This window comes from Solenopsis invicta, chromosome 8 (genome assembly GCF_016802725.1).
Source record: "Solenopsis invicta isolate M01_SB chromosome 8, UNIL_Sinv_3.0, whole genome shotgun sequence".
Taxonomy (NCBI): Eukaryota; Metazoa; Arthropoda; class Insecta; order Hymenoptera; family Formicidae; genus Solenopsis; species Solenopsis invicta.
The window spans coordinates 5,177,794-5,195,652 of record NC_052671.1 but is presented as its reverse complement, the minus strand read 5'-3'; the positions used below and the strand labels follow the sequence as shown (position 1 = coordinate 5,195,652).

The window sequence follows — 17,859 nt, the reverse complement described above, 5'->3', positions numbered from 1 at the left end:
AAAACTTGTCAGATGCTAAGTTTGGCAGTGTTACCGTAATTTTGTTGAAAAAATTAAAAATATGCAGTGATAAAAATGATGCACATCAATATATTACAAAAACTTTAAAATCCTTTTTTTCATATTTATTTTAATAAATTCAAAGCATTCATTAATTTGCGCGTGCGTACTGCGAACCTAACTTAACCTGATTTAACCTATAATCGCGAGTCAACCTGCAGTTATTAAATACCATAAAACTTCATGGACAGGTTAAAGAGCAATTTTCCACGAGCCAGTGGAACATATCAAAAAAGTGTATTAAATAAAAATCCTAAAAGGCTATTTCGCCTACAGAATTAATAAAAAAAAAGAAAAAGAGTAATCACCATCCGACGATATAACCAAAAAACTGTAAGTTTTTATATTTCTATATTTTGTATAAATTGATATATGTTTTGTATATACAAAATGATTATAATTTATGGAACACAGTAACATACTATAATAATTAATAGCTCGAGACATTGCAATATATTTCTCATTCATATTTTGCACATTTATGCGAAAACAATTTTGTCACGTTTAATTCTTACCCTATAAACATGGAAATTCATATTTTTACTCACGAAAATTTTTCAAAAATAAATTATGCGTTTTACTTTTTTACAGAATTAAGTACAGATATTTGTTCTAGAAAGTATATGAATTTTTAGAGATTTTTTGAATTCTTTTAAATAGATGAAAAAAAGTTGAACTTGAAATATCTGTATTTATAAGACTAGAGTATCGCTTTTCATACATATAGTAAGAGTTAACATTATATGAATACAATTTATTTGTAACAATGTTTTAGTTATACAATTCCAGCTAAAGTTATTGAAATTTAAAAACTGCAGGCTTCTTATTAGAGGTTTATTCTTTTTCCTAATCAACGAAAAAATTTTTTATTATAAAAGCTTGAATTTTGGCTTTGAAACAAACTGCAAAGACAAAATAATGAATAATTTGGCTTACAACAGCTTATGCTGCATAAATGATCATATTTTTCTATAGTTTTAGGTAGAGTTAGGTGGTGGTAACTATTTAAAAGAGAAATAATAAAGTTAAAAGATTGATAATTTTTAACTTAACTAAGATAGTTTTTAATTATTATAATTATTTTTAAAATACATAAACTTTAACTTATTAACTCCCTTTTCTCAGTTAAAAATTTACTTACCTAGAAGAAAAAATAAAACTATTTAAAATAATCTATAAAATTTTTGATAATATTTTGGATACATACCTAATACGTACATGATTAATCTATTTTTATAGAAAAATAATAACATTCAGAATTACTTTGCTGATTTATTGTAAAGAGATAGGCATTGTTTTTATTTGAATATTTATTCACTGTTTACTCATGTTTATTTAGGATCTGTTACATGTGCAAAATGTGTATGTGTTTTGCTTCCGATAAGTAAGACGATTAATGATTAGAATATGTAATGCACATATCTTATTAACAAAAAGTAAAGACAATAGAATCACGAAGCCATGGAAAAATGGCTCAAAATAATTGAGGTGAAATTAGGTAACATAAAAGCATCCTACATTTTTAAGTATAATTCTGAAAATACCTAAAATTTTATATTTAGTCGCTTGTATTGCAAATTTTATGCGACAATTGATCTAAATGTTTAAGTGCTAATGTAAATTGTGTTGGAATTCTATATATCACTGTTTTATTTTTAATAGAACAAATCTGTGTTGGAAAAAAAGGTTCTTTATAAAAATCAATTCAAATCGTATATCTGACTGTATTGCCTTCATTATCTATAAAATGATTTATCTGACAAAACCCATTAAGAATTACAACAGTACAAACAAAATACATACACAGCATCTGCGCCGGTTACGCGTCGATTTTATAACGCCACGACGACGACGGGATATGAGCGTGCTCGACAGAGGTCTAACAATAAGCTATAGTCTTTGCTGATTGAGGCTCTTCATCGTTAAGTCTAATTTTTGGCACTTAACGGAAGCGTGCAGCGCGCAATTACGTGTGTCCGCGACCTTATGTGTATCCTGCGTATGTATATTTACAAATATCTACGCTCGTGGCTTAATTAATGTATGGAACTTTTCGATTTCATTGAGATATCAAACCGGAAAAGCTAGAAAAGGAATCTTTTACCCAATGATGACACTGTCGAATGTGATTTGGCAATTATTCCAAGAAAATATTTTCAACCTGATACGCAACAATTTTAGTTTAATATATTAAAGAACATATTTAAAAAATCACAATTGAAGGAAAAGATGGATGGTCTCTGCTTGTTGAAATTAATCTTTATTTTTAATGTTTTATGGAAATTGTAAAATTACACTTGAAATATTTACTTTAAGTTGAATATAACGGGAAGTACTTAATATACGTAATTAACTCCATTGAGTTTATTCTTAAGCTGTATGCTTAATTAGAAATTATGTAAAGATAGCATCGGTTATAACATACGATAAGGTTTTAAATAAAGAAAGCAATCTTTAAATCATCATAGCGAGAAACAAAAAAAATAGATATGGCATATAAGAGAGTTGAGGCGTGATCTTATTTTTAGTAAGGAAATTCTGGATGCTCCGAAACACCTACGAAAAATTTTGTGAAATCACATATGCGTCCAGATTTCCCTTTGTCGAGAGCATTTAACTTGTCGACATCTTCAGCCTCGAGGTTCCAATCAAATAATTCAAAATTCTCTTTAATTCTCAATGGATTGCTACTTTTCGGTATGGTTATAATATTTTTTTGAATGTTATACTTGAGTAATATTTGAGCAGCAGTTTTTTTATATTTTTGTGCAATTTCTAGCACAGTTGGATTTTGTAATAAATTTGGTACAGCATCTCCCCTTCCTATTTTTTCGATAAATCCACGAGTACCCAAAGGACTATACGCCGTTACGCTGATGTCATTATCTTGACAAAATTTCACCTAGAACATAGAATATCAACGTTTAAAGCTATATCTACAATGAGTGCATTCATACAAGAGCGATATTTAAGTCTTATTTTTAGACAAAAACAGCAAATTAGCAAAGTGTTAATAACGAACATAATAGATTGTATGTTCTTCAATATTATTTTAATTAGAAAGATGTAATAATTAGGTTATCTTATTATAATGATAACGAAAATGAAAAATTATATTATTTGGATGCACAGAGTATTCGAGCACAATATAATCAAGAAATTTAGCTTCTAAAATTATATGTACGATTACTTTCGCGGAGCTGTTTTATTTGCATTTAGAACATAATGTTTGAAGAACAAATAATATCTTACTGTATTGATTAAGTAAAATGTGGAAAATTTTTTTCTTTTCATTCACACGACTTCTATCAAAGGCATAAATAATAAATTTAATTTTATCTGAGAAAGTTAATATGTTTAATCATCGATTGAACTGTTTATTGAGCTTTGTCGATGACCTATGCAATTTTGCGAAAGATTTTACACTGATTGTGCAATAATATTAATTTAATATTAATTTTTCGTTTTTCTTCGTTCGTCTTTCTATCTTTGTGCTGCATTCTGCTCGAACAGCAGATATTATTTGTTTTTCAAATAACATAATTGGAACAAATAATGTTTTATCATAATGCAAATAAAACAGCTTCGCAAAAATCATCATGTTTATGGTCTTAGAAGCTTTCTCGATTGTATGAATATTTTTTATGCATTCACATAATATAACTTTTTATTTTCACTTATTACAAAAATAAAGTAATTTAATTATTTCATCTTTCAGTTAAAATAATATTGAAAAATATACAATTCATCATGTCAGCTATTAATAAATTTTTTATTCGGGTTTACTTTATAAAGATAGGGTTTCTTTCAAAATATCTCTCCTGTGCGTTTTGCACTCACTGTATGTACGTATAAACAAAAAGATACTTACCAATTCTTTCTGCTGAAAATATACGTGCAATTCGATTTGCAAATTTGAAACGGGCAATTTGGCTTTATTTAAAATTCTTTTAATTTGATTGATATTGAAATTGGATAATCCAATCGCTTTCGTACGTCCTTCTAACACCTGCTTCTCCATTGTTGACCAAATTGCCAAATGATCTGTATTTGGATCAATCATAATTTCTCCTTTTTCATTCATGGGAAGTAAATTTTCTTCAACTTTTGCGAATGCAAATGGTACATGTACTAAATATAAGTCCAGATAATCCAGTTGCAAATTAGAAAGTGATTTCTGGAGCCACTTTTCTACGTCTTCAGGTCTGTTACCACACGCTGGCAACTAGATATTAAAATATTAAGTATATAAATATATAAAATTAATAAAAATAAAAAAAATTGAAATTAATGATAATTCTCTGTATAAATGTCCCCGTAAAACTTTTAAATAAACAATAAAAAAAGTTGTAAATTATACAGCATGACTCATAAAAACAGTAATTTGTATATTTTGATTTGAATCGAAGATACATAAATAACGAAGGAAAATGAGCTTGAATTATCTCGCTAAAATATACATACTGCTGCAATTTAAAGCGCATGCGATGAAGTGCGTGCTAAAACAATACTTTTCTTGATTTATTACTACATGTAGACATTATTATTCATATTGTGTTTAAAATAAATTCGATTGTTATACCTTGGTAACAATAAATAGATCGGATCGCTTGATTTTGCCAGAATCTAACCATTTTTTTAGAACTTTGCCAATAACATGTTCGTTTTCATATACCGTTGCTGTATCGATGTGCCTGTATCCAGCTTCCAAAGCCGCGTTTAGAGCTACTTCCAGCTCCTCATCCTTTGCCTATTTTATCAATATATATTTTATATATTATATATAATATAATAAATAATATGTACGTGCTAATCATATGTCATCATGCCAAACAGAAAAAGCTGCTGGCAATGAACAGGGATAGAGTGAGCTCGAAAAAAACCCACCGGGTTTTAATGAGTTCGAGCCACCTAAAAAAACTCATTTAAATCCACTTAAAAAAATTTGTTCACATAAACCTACTATATTGTGTTAACAGATTGGCGACAGAAAGGCGAGCAGGATTTGTAGCTCGTATTTATTTTCGGCTGTCACACAAAAATGAGTATCAATTCAACAATTCACTATTTTATATATAAGTAAGAATATAAGATCTTTTTGGATGAATTTATAATTTTAAACAAGCGTAACATATCATGTAAGTAAATTTAAGATCATAAATTCTTCCGAGAAGATTTTATATGCTTGCTTATATGAAACAATAAATTTTTTATTTGATAATAATTTTTTTCTGTATAGTAAACAAAGTAACTTATTAATTGACTCTTTATATAATAAACAAAAATAATAATTACGCGTTACATTGTAGTAGATTTATTACATTAATAATGGCAGTCAGGCGCGTCACTTTGACTCGTGGATTAATTTTGCAATGCAAGCTGCTCTTTTATAAACTTACATTCCAAGTTCCAAACCCCAAAATTGGCATTTTCTGCCCTGTTGGTAGAGATACACTTGACATTTCTTGAACCATGATCAGTGTGTCTTGTAACGATAAAGCAACTGCAGACTGCACGCTTCAAATCACAATATAAAAAGGAACAATAAGTTCACTTTCGGTGTCGGCACCTTTAATCAAATGAACGACAGATCGTTATATTCCTGGTTGTGTGGATCCAATAGCGCTTTCGAACGTAATGCTGCGTGGTGTTTTAACGGTTTTAACTCGACTCGTACTTCATCATGATCATGATGTACCATACCCCCACTCTTTTCCATTTTCCGTTATCTTAACTTACGCTCTTGCCTACGTTTGCCTGTTACCCATTACTTTCACAACACTATACGGGTGTCCCAAAGTTATTGAAGCTTTCTTATATGATTCTTTAGAATAATATAAGACAAAAATCCCAATATCGAGACTAATACTTTTCAAATTATAAGCGATTAAAGTTGACCAATTGTAGCGATTAAAATTCGCGCGTTTAGGAAGATACGTCGCATAGTAGTGCCTTTGAACAATGATTTTTCAATATTTCTTTCTCAATATTAACATAATTTTGCATATAATAATAAGACGATAATGAAATCACTTTTAAGCTTTGTCTTGCTTATATGTAATTACACGTAAGAGTTAGTGTCAGTCTATAATATTGTTACGTTCACGTTACAGTCGTGAACCACGTATTCTCGCGGAACCACGTTCTCACTCGCGCACAAAATAATGAGATAAACTTTGTAAAAATGTACACCCATGGAATTTGATTCTGTCCATGGGGAAATTTTCCAAACTAAGAAGTCGCTATCTTTCTACATACATTTTATGATTAATGCAACGACCAATAAGCTCTAGTTGTTACATTAATCATAAACTGCGAGTATGTAGAAAGTGGTGACTTCTCAGTTTAGAAAATTTCCCCATGGACAGAATCAAATTCCATGGGTGTATATACCCCCATAGAATTTGATTCTGTCCATGGGGAAATTTTCCAAACTAAAAAGTCGCTATCTTTCTACATACTTACAGTTTATGATTAACGTAACGATCAATAAGCTCTAAATAGAGCTGTCAAAACTGTTAAACGAAGTATGTTACGAGCAGGAATAACTTTCCTTATACTTTCTTATATTTTATTTATTAGTTTTGGTAATTTGATTTATGCATAACTCGACATTCCGATTCCCGATATTAGGCTTAATTTAAATTAAATTACAAATAAGCAAGACAAAGTTTAAAAGTCATTTATTATCATGTAAAATTATGTTGATATTTAGAGAGTGAATCAATGTTCAAAGGCAGTGATGCGCAACAGCTGCTACGGCTCGCGAGCCGCGTGACCACATGGCCGTAGGCATTACGCATTTAATTTGTAATGTATATATAAATTACATACGCACTATCGAATTAGATATTGTACAGCACGCAAGATTGTGTCTATTTTTGAAAGTCGTTGTTTAAAATAGTAGTTTGAAAAAAGGTTGCGCGCGTGCAGCATTGTTCAAAGGCATCTTCACTATTATGCGATGTTCCATATATGTTTATTAAGCGCATGAAATTTAGTTGCTGCAATTGGTCAACTTTAATCGCCAGACAACGTATAATATTTATGATAAATATATATTAATATTTATTTTTTTTTATATTATAAAAACATTTTAGAGATAAAGTAAGATAAAAGTAAGTTTTTTTCATTTCGACATTCAAGCATTCAGGATACATTATGGATCTGTTTTACAAAATTTGTTATTCTAATTCTTCGCAATATTTAACAAATAAAAAATTGTGATGACTTGTTACGTCTATCAAAGCTATTCAATATAAATCTAAACATTGGATGCATAACGTTTGTCTTTATGAGAAATAATCACTACTTATCTATCTCCATCTCTATTTACATAAATTTTTCAATTGAATTCATAGATGTTAACAGTCTGAGTAAGAATATATAGAGACCTGTACTGTTTTACTATTGCTTTAATAGTACAACTTTCATATTCCTGTTATCATGCAACTAGTCAACTCAAGGTTGACTCTATGAATATATTTGTTACTAAATACTATTTAAAGTAGTATATTGAATGCGAGTGATGTAATATTTCTTTTAAATGTAGAAAATATTTAAAAAATTATAAAATTTTAAAGAAATTTACCTTTTAATAGAAATAAAAAAATTGTTAGAAAAAAGGATTAAACTCCTTATTACTCTCTATTTTTTTCCCTTAATATTATTTCTGCATGTTATTTCTTTTTCCTTCTTCCATTTCCTCTTCTCTTAAATTTTTTCTAATTTTTATGAACATAATACTCTTCGTCATCTCTCTTATTGTTTCTTATTGAATATTGCACTTTCCACTTCTACTTTCATGGCAGCTTTTTTTTAAAGAAAATCCTTTTCTCCCTTCGCTCTTACTCTTTCTTTATGTATTTTCTTTATTCTTATTCTTACTATTCTTCTTTCCTTCATTCTCTTTTATTCCAATAATACACTTTCTCACTTACTGTAAAAATCGCAAATTCTTATTAACTGTAAACGGAAGAATTTCGTAACGGTGAAAGAATCTTCATAAAAATTGATTCGATTCGTCTCGTATATTTTATTATATTGCTTTTATTATCTGTAAAATGATTTATTTAATAATCCAGTAAGAATTACAGTAGATGAAGTGAAACAAAATAAACGATAAGTATATCTTTGAAGATATATCCTTAAACATATTTTTAAGATATTCGAAATTTACGCAAAAATAATAACAATGTTATACATATAAGCAATAGCTGTGTTTAGCAGAAAAAGCTGTTTTGCACTGTTGTAAAATTCTTTAATGCGATTAACTTTTACCCTTGATTCCTGTCAAATCTAAATGTACAAATCATATTAAAGAATTTTATAACAGTTGCAAAGCTGCTTATTCTACTGAGCGCAGCTAATTATACATGTGTAGTAGCTACAGATTAGTAGTAATTAATTAAAATGATTGCATTCTTGCACGCTTAACAACCGTAAATACTGGGAATCTCTTATTAACAATCTATAAATCGTGCTGAGGTAGTAATTTATAGATTTTATGAATTAATTTCTCGATAATTATTGTGAAAATTGCAAAGTAAGATTTTATTATTCAATTTAATCTACTCTATAACATCCATGAGAGATATTACAACTATTATCAGACACCTAATAATTATTTAAATGTACATGTGTGTGTGCGTGCGTGTGTGTGTGTGTGTGTGTGTGTATGTGATATTATTGTATAATAAAAAAGTATGAATATATTATAAATATATAAATCTCATATTAAAATATATTATAATTATATGTATCAATTTTGCCTGGATTGAAATATAAGATGCTCTTTTATAAACTTACGTTCCAAGCTCCACTCCAAATTCCAAGCCCTAAAATGGGCATTTTTTGCCCCGAGGGCAGAGGTACACTTGAATTTTGTTCACCCATATTCAATGTCTCGTAACAAAAAAAAAACCAGATTGTATATTAGAAAATAATATCGGATATATTTCTACCACTTTTTTCTATACTCCACCACTATCTTTTTCTTCCCCCTTGTCTATCTACATAATTATCCATAACTTCTACTATACTATCTATAGACTTTTGTATAGAATGCTTATACTCCTGAATAACTCCTTGAATAATTCGTAGGGAAGTTTCAGCAAGTTTACAGAGCATACTTTAGAAACAGTAATTTGATCTGGATCGAAGGTACATATAAATAATAAACCATCTTAAACTCAAAAATTCATAAAAATCTAAAATTTTACAGAAATAAAATATACGTGAATCTAATTATTTAGCTGTTTTGACGATTAGTAAAAATATATTGTCTTTGGAAAGACAAGAAGTTATAGATACAGAATGTAAAATATAGAACTACAGAAGTATAAAAAAAAAAAAAAGATAAAAAATTTATAATATGTAGTATTTACAAAAAAAAAAAAATTAAAAATACGCTTTTATAATATCTGATTTCTTTTTTCGAAATCTGAAATTTTCTAATATTTGGACATTCAAATACGCCATTATAGATGATTTAAAAACTTGCACATACAACTGTGCTTTGACAATAATACTTGATAACAACGCTTACGTTATTATAAAATAAAACTATATTCTTGTAAATCAACCAGTCGTTCAATTTTTTTCTTTATGGATCATTTCATCACTGCGCATTCCCATCACTTTTGTCAAAGCTTACGTTATACTTATATAAAGTCGGACGAACGAATCGAATATGATCGTTGACGTGTTTGGCCGCGATTCATTCAAATCCAATTATTTGCTTCGTATAATATATAACCTTATTAAATATAATTTTAAAAAAATTATTGATTGTTGAATTATTTTTCGCATGCAAATACAATGACTTGTAACGTGAAAGGTTAAATCAAAAAGTCTTATTTTCAACATCCTGTATACCATATAATGTATTTGTTTTCGCAGATGCTCGGCATCTTCTTAACATAATACATATGTAAATTAGAAAAAATATAATTCTCTGGTTATTGCGTTGTTACATATTGATAAGTTAATAATTGTAAAAACATCCCATTAACTTGAAACATAATACACATATAAATTAGAAAAAATATAATTCTCTGGTTATTGCATTGTTACATATTGATAAGTTATAATAATTGTAAAAACATTCCATTAACTTGCAGGAAACATAATACACATATAAATTAGAAAAAATATAATTCTCTGGTTATTGCATTGTTACATATTGATAAGTTATAATAATTGTAAAAACATTCCATTAATTAAAGGAAACATAATACATAAATATATAAATTAGAAAAAACATAATCCTCTTGTTATTGCGTTGTTACATGTTGATAAGTTAATAATTGTAATAGAGTTAAAATATATTAATACATTTTATTATAAAAACATATTAATACAATTCATTAAAAGTACATACATATGTTTAATAAATTTAATTTAGTGTAATAAAAGCAATAAATTTAAAAAAGAGAAAAAAGGAAAAGAAAAGAAAAAGCGACAAAAAGATAATTATTTTCATTAACTATTAAGTTCCTTTAAAGTATTGAAAAATTTTCTTTTTATTAAGTTATATTACATATACATATGCAAAAATATATTTCGATTAAAATGACTGGGATGCGTGTACTAATATCAGTTAAGCTCACGTACTCATTCCTAGTTTAATAAAACAATTTATAAGCAATTACCAAACAAACTCATTCCAAGACCAGTTAAGCCCTGATAAAGTTCTTGCGCCATGCGGACGCCTTGAGGACACATTCTGCGCGATTCTTCCTGTCGCTGAAGATGTTCTTGAAAATCATACGCGAAAACAAAAAAAGATGTCGAAATTACTAATAAACCTGTCTTTTAAATATTTGCATAATAATAGCAAAATTAAAATTAATTATTAATCAAACTTTTTTAATTAATTTAAATTATTATTTTTAATAATATAATTTTTTTTTATAGTCAAAATGTCTGCTCAAAATGCTTTCATAAATAACTACTACAGAATCACTGTTTAAAATTGCTGCTTAGTGTGACGTAGGCTTTGACAAATTCCTGATTAGTGCTTTCGGAAATATGCGCAAGAGCATATCCTTGTCTTTATATCATGTATTTTGTTATCAATAATAAATGCAAGTATGGCGTAATATTTCTGCTAAATTTAGAATATGTAAATGTTAAAAGAATTAAAGAATTTTAAAGAAATTTATTTTTTAACAGAGATAAAACATTATTAAAAAAAGGCAACCCTTTCTTTAACTCAACAGTCAAGTCTTTAAATCAATATTTGCTGAACCTCAATAAGAAAGTGAATACGAGAAATCGTCAATATAATGAGACAAAGATTCTAAATTTCTCTTTATACATTATATATCTGTGTAATACAAAACGTATATTTTATTAGTCCCACATGACAAATATCTCGTGCAATTTAATTTAATTTTAATCTTCTTGGATTATAATAATAGATAATAGGCATTTTAATAATATATATGAATAATATAACAATATAAATAATTTTATTTCTAAAAATAAAGGATTAATGTCATTTCTATACGTGTACATAGAAATAAAAAATATTTATATATATACGTACATACATACATACACATATATATATATAAAATTATTCATTACTAATTATTTCAGATATTTGACTCTGTCTAATAATGTATATTTGTATAAATTGTGGAGTTGAATGCAAAGAGCTTTTTCGGAGATACTGCCCTAGTGTCCTTAAAATTTTAAAATGTGTAAGTGAAACATGAACTCACATGCTTACATTGCAATTATATTTGTATTGTCAATTTTGTGTTATTTTAGGAGAATTGTGGGATGTTAGCTGACAAGTATATCGAATACGATCCTGTTATAGTCTTTGTAGACCTTATTCTAATAGAAAAACCAGCTTATAGACATCTTCTATATAATAGTAATTTTAAATCTTATTGGAAGATAGGTATAATATTATGGCTGGCCGAATCATTCAGGGTTTGGTCTTTTTGCGACGTAAAGGAGACAGAATCAACTGCGTCAGAAATGGACTTGGTTGATAATGCATTACAAGACCATTGTAATTTTTACAATTTGCTGGCACACACAGCACTCGCCTTTGCAGCATTTATTTGTGCAGTTATCATAGTAACCGAATTAAAATGGTTTATCATCGGCAAAAAACCATACAAATACAGCTTAAAAGATTTAAGTCGCGCTCTAATAGTCGGGGGCTGTGGTAAATTATTAGGATTTCTAGGAATAGTGTGGCGGCACATAGCCTCAGGTCCATATTACCTTCTTATTCAAGGTTACACCGTTTTATGTCTTTTAACTGCATATTCAGGTAAGAATCCAAAAAAACATACGTAAGACATTTATAGTTTTATTGCAACTTCAAAATTCACATTTTCTATTTATAATTTATCTTTGATCAATTACTTAATAATACGTACAATATATTTTGGTTTTTTTTTTTATTGCAGTTGTCTGCAAGAGTGGAAGGGGAGGATCTTTGATTGGATTAATTGCTGGATTTTTACTGTATGGTTATATATGTACTTCCATTTCTAAATTGCACCTAAATATTCCCAATATCACACTAACATGACATAAAATACCCGATAAAACCACACAGTTTTTGATGTTCAAGCATCTTTAACGGGAAGAACGCTCCAACCTAACACTAGTCTATCGAAACCACAAGAAAATAAATTACACACACTGCTATCTTCCAACCAAGCAACAGAGCACACCATTCTACGATGGCCCTGCAAATGTAATTATATTATTTTTTATTAAGATACATTTGTAATATATATGTACATATTATAAAAAAAATAAAGAATAAATTTGATCGCGTTATGCAATTTTTATACATTATAGTTATGATTCAATATGAAGTAGCAAAATACAGAATGTTCGGGTGCAACAGGTGGGAAAAAATTTGAGGAGTGATTCTAGATGATGATACAAGACGAAAATCAAGAATAATAAAATTGCGGTTAGGGCTTTGTTTGTAAATGTTTAAATATTTATGTAAAGTGTTTAAACACGTAAATATTTAGACATAATTACAAACAAAGCCACCATCGAAAGTTTGTTATTCTTGATTTTATAATTTTAAATATTTAAATATTCACATAAAAAATTTAAACATTTGTACGCCTAAAGCATAATTTATAATTAAAAGAAAGCCTTAATCACAATTTTGTATTCTTATTTTTTCTCTTTCTCATCTATAACTACTCTTTGAATTTTCTGTCATCTGTTGCCAACTGTCCTGTATATTTGAAACCTATTACATTTTAGTGTTTAAATAAGCTTATATTCACAACTGCATGATTTTATAGTTCCAGCAATCTTACAAATTTTCTTATAACATCGTTAGATGAGTTAATATTTTTTTTAAACTAAATTAAGTTAAAGTTAATGGTTTATCAAATTAATTTAGTTACGTTAAAAGTTACACAAACAAAAAATTAATTCAGTTAAGATTAAATTAAGTTAAAGTTATATTTAAAAAGCAATATTTATATTAAATTAGAAAGTCATCATTTTTAAAAATTAGATTATTCAAATTATAATATAGAATATCAAAAAAATTTCTGTTTTTTGTAAATTAAGTTTATAGGAAATAGCAAACAAATACGTGGAAATGTATTTTTTCTTAAAACATTTTTTTTACGTAAGATGTTTAATTTAAGTAAAAACATTAATAAGTTAGAGTTTATATGCTTTAAAAATAATTAGTTAAAGTTACAAATGAACTAAGTTAAAAGTTATTAACTTTTTAACTTTATTATTTTATAGTTATTACTCAATTCCATTCTGTAATGTAATGACTTACTTGTTATCACATAAAATATATTAGTAAAATGTCACTAATTAGTTACCTAATTGAAAAGGTAAGTTTTTAAATATGATAATAAAAACATGTAATATGTCCTTACCTGTCTACTAGTTCTAGGTAACCTCGCCAAACGTTGACCACTTAGATCAAATAAACGTATTTGTCTATTGTCATGTGGTATTGCCACTATCCCGGTACTAGAAACTGATAGTCTATTAGCAGCACTATCTCCACGTATTGTCGCTAATGGACTCCGTATGTTACGCAATTCCCATACTTTTACACTTCTGTCATCCGAGCCAGATACAATTTTATCCTCCCTCGTAAAGACTGCAGACGTTACTGTTCTGTAAAAAAAACACGCTACATATTAATCTTATGCATTTAATGTAAAGAATATAAATAGAGTTATGAATATTAATTCTTTGAAAAAGTAGGTTTGTTATGTTTCAACATTTCCCTATTTTAAAATATAAAAAAAAATTATTGAAATATCTGTCTACATTATAGTTAACGATTTCACAGTTATTTTGATAAAACGTTTGAAGAAAAATTAATTATTGAATATTTTATTTTTAATGAATGCTGGTTTTACAATTATAAGTTTTGTTTTGAATGTCGTGGACCTACGTGTTCATTCGATTATTGTTAATATTAATATCAATATACGTACTCTGTATGACCTTGAAATACCGAAACCGAGTGTATTGGTTCTCTAAAATCCCACAGTCTGAATGTATTGTCTCTGCTGGACGTGACGCACAATTTTTGCGTGTGATGCGTTGATACGTGGGTCAATTCTTGATCGTGTCCACACAGCGTGTGTATAATCTCTCCTGTTTCTGTGTCGTACAAATTCGCCGTTCTGTCCCAAGAAGCTGTGACTAACTGCTCAGCACCAGAAAGCCAATCTGCAGCTATTACAACGCTCGTATGACCTAAAAGTTCACGTATCGGCGTCCTTAGAGTCGGAGGATCGTCTTGCTCGTCATTATTACTAATTAAATTATTAGCAGTGGATCGTTCGGAACCGGCTACTGGTAATTCTTCTAATGACGACACTCTTTTCGGCATATCCCAATCGACGGCCGCCTGCCACACGTGAGCGGAACAGTCGCCGCTTGCCGATAAAGCTAATTCTCTATTTGGATGAAATCGAACCGAATTCACGGATCCATTGTGACCGATATATTGCAGTAAACATCGGCTGTTGTCAATTGCCCATATACGTGCCGTATGATCGGCGGAAGCAGTTGCTATAATGGATTGGCCTGATCTGCCTACGGACACTTCCCATACACCATCTCGGTGACCCATGTATTCTTTTTGCATGGTGCAAGTCATAGACGGAGTTTTAAAGCTTGAAACTATTTTACTAGTCTGTGCTTTCAATTTGTGAGAAGCTTTAATCTTTTGCGCCGAGTTTGCACCCATTGCTAAAAAAATAAAGAAAATTGTTATTACAATTCAAGAGTTTTTAGATTATTTAAAGTTGTGATGAAATCAGTATATAGTTTACATGTGAGATAATTCTACAGATCGGAAGCACTCTTGGATGTAGAATGTTAGTTCTGGTCTACAATAAGTGAGTAAGCTTTAAATTGTAACAAATTGATCAATCACAATTGAATGTGAGCAGAATAATCAACTACTCAACGGTTGTTCAATTTCTTATGGCTTAACCTATTGTAGACTGGGATTTTAAAATAATCTTTATTTGAAACAATTAAGATAAGAAGAGCTTGAGAGCAGAGTGTTAAGAATACAGAAGTTTCTTTTTATTTTTTATATTCGTAAAAAAGAAGCAAAGTGACAAAAAAAAAGAAACACAATATCAAAACCAGAGTTGGATATTAACTAGTTAAAAAGTTAAAACGTTATAAACTCATAATTCTTAACTTAATTTTAAATAAGTTAATTTTTAACTTTAACTAGTTGTTTTTAAAATACAAAACTTTAAGCAATTAACTTTTTTCTTAAATTGGATATTAACTAGTTAAAAAGTTAAAAGTTAAATAATAACTTAGAAGGTCATAAAGCTAATAATTCTTAACTTAGTTTTAAATAAGTTAATTTTTAACTTTAACTAGTTTTTAAAATACATAAACTTTAATTAACTTTTTTTTTAAATTAAAAATTTACCTACATAAAGGAAAAAAATACATTTATAACATAAAAAAATATTTTTGTTATTTCATATAAATTTAATTTTTCAATAAAATATTAAATTTATTTGATATTGTAATTTTGTTATTTAATTTAATTTTTAAAAAAATAACATTTTAATTTAATATAAATGTTTTTCAAAATTTTTTCTTTCAATTTAACTTAATATAAGATTAAAGACTCGTTTTCTGTTATATTAACTTAATTAACTTTAATGTAACTTTTAATTGAGTTAATTTTTTATTTGTGTAACTTTAATGTAACTAAATTAATTTTAACTCATTAACTTCAATTTAGTAAAAAAAAAATATATTGTCCAATCCTGTATTTTTCTTTTTTGTAACGCCTCACATAATACACAAATTAATATGCATTTCTATATCAACATTAAAATAAATCTTACATTTCTGCTTAGACAGATTTTTCGTTTCGGGATAATCCGTGAGATCTCCAGGAGGTAAACTGCGCTCACCCGATCCATAGCACTCCCTTTCAAGTTTATCATTCAGGATGTCGATCTTTTCCTGCACTATAATGAGAAAACCCAACAGCTTCAGCAAGCATATCTGAGGATGATGAAATAAATAAACAACCAAAAGTATACTTACACCCAAGATTTTCTGTGTACAACATCTCAAATTCCTTTTCGATTTGCTGAAAGAGTTCATACAAGCGGCATCGCAGGGCCGGTGGGATCGGGCTGTCCTCTAGCTCCGAACGGAAGGTGACATAGTGCAACGCAGTGGGTTGCAACGGGGTCGAGCCACTTTGGCTCTGTTGGGACTGTAGCTCTGTGTCGGTACTGCTCTGCACGCGAGGTATGGAAATCCTCTTTGCTTTGCTACTGGATTTACTTCCAGCTGTGGCTGGCGGTTCGCCGGGCATGACTCGTCACTTAACAAAAATGACACAAGCAGCAGACGAGCATGTCCCAGTGATGCGTCCCCGCGGCATACATCGCCGATCTCACTCCGATCTCAGCGCAGGACTTCGACCTGCATTATTACTCATCGCGCATACCATACACGACCTAATCAACAGAATAACATGAATTAAATGCGTGAATCAACGTCGCGTGACATTTTCGAGCCTCCGCTAAATCGGAGACTGTCCCCGGACACTTGTCGCGCGTCCTTGTTTCGGCGGACGCAAACGTCAAAATCGAACCCAGTCGGACCTCGAATTCGGGAAGTGCGAATGAAAAAACATGATGTCAGCTGTGAAAAAAAAGGAACGTGGCGGGAACATTTAAGAACCCATCTCTCCGCCCGGAATCCGAGGTCCCATGTGATTTATAAACGTGCGGCAAATTAAAAATGCGATCGGACCACGTGAAACACCGAGTCTTCGGATCTCGTAGCTCCGATAACGCAAATCTGGCGAATACATTCTGCGTACCATTTTGCAGGTGTGATCTCCGACGTTGATTCTCTCTCGCATTGCGTTCCTCCAAGCGACACCATCACGTGACCGCTCCTCTGAGATCACCAAATCGCCGCTGATCCTCGGAAATGAAGTAAGAACGTATTTTCAATGTCGCTCGCTCTTTTAAGATCGCAGACGGAAGCGTAGTCGTTCGCCAGGTCAATAGGGTAATCGGGAGGCTCGAGCGGCACGACAGCTCATTTACGATATCTCGCCACCAATTTCGTGACTCTCTTCACGCTGGTGACGTTATCGAGCGTAAACTCGCAACAGTAGGGTCGCATTTATCTTTGATATTTCGTGACACCTCTTCCGTCTCCCCGTCGACACAACGCACCATGTTGATTGCGTTCTACACATGCGGGGAATGCGGAGAACGGGAGAACCCCGCGTATGACGAAGTGGAC

General features: G+C 29.8%; 3 protein-coding genes across 4 annotated transcripts; 1 reads left to right on the top strand and 2 right to left on the bottom strand.

Annotated features, from left to right (window-relative positions):
- The first annotated feature begins 112 nt into the window (after window positions 1-112).
- LOC105196327 (protein ARV1) lies at window positions 113-12,882 on the top strand. Of its 2 annotated transcripts, none has more exons than XM_011162223.3 (4): window positions 113-393; window positions 11,665-11,768; window positions 11,839-12,355; window positions 12,495-12,882. In XM_011162223.3, exons 2-4 carry the CDS (start codon window positions 11,685-11,687, stop codon window positions 12,617-12,619), a joined length of 726 nt encoding a protein of 241 aa, XP_011160525.1. In that variant the 5' UTR covers window positions 113-393; window positions 11,665-11,684; the 3' UTR covers window positions 12,620-12,882. The 2 variants fall into 2 exon arrangements, with proteins under 2 accessions (XP_011160525.1, XP_039308865.1); XM_039452931.1 differs by lacking the exon at window positions 113-393 and adding an exon at window positions 6,490-9,222.
- On the bottom strand, window positions 2,302-6,188 carry LOC105196318 (1,5-anhydro-D-fructose reductase). The gene is made up of 4 exons (XM_011162194.3): window positions 5,460-6,188; window positions 4,643-4,810; window positions 3,932-4,285; window positions 2,302-2,962 (listed from the first exon to the last, which is right to left on the bottom strand). Exons 1-4 carry the CDS (start codon window positions 5,532-5,534, stop codon window positions 2,585-2,587), a joined length of 975 nt encoding a protein of 324 aa, XP_011160496.1. The 5' UTR covers window positions 5,535-6,188; the 3' UTR covers window positions 2,302-2,584.
- On the bottom strand, window positions 12,375-17,826 carry LOC105196334 (WD repeat-containing protein 37). The gene is made up of 6 exons (XM_011162237.3): window positions 17,426-17,826; window positions 16,636-17,057; window positions 16,431-16,556; window positions 14,535-15,297; window positions 13,962-14,208; window positions 12,375-12,779 (listed from the first exon to the last, which is right to left on the bottom strand). Exons 2-6 carry the CDS (start codon window positions 16,910-16,912, stop codon window positions 12,657-12,659), a joined length of 1,536 nt encoding a protein of 511 aa, XP_011160539.1. The 5' UTR covers window positions 16,913-17,057; window positions 17,426-17,826; the 3' UTR covers window positions 12,375-12,656.
- Between the last annotated feature and the right edge of the window lie 33 nt (window positions 17,827-17,859).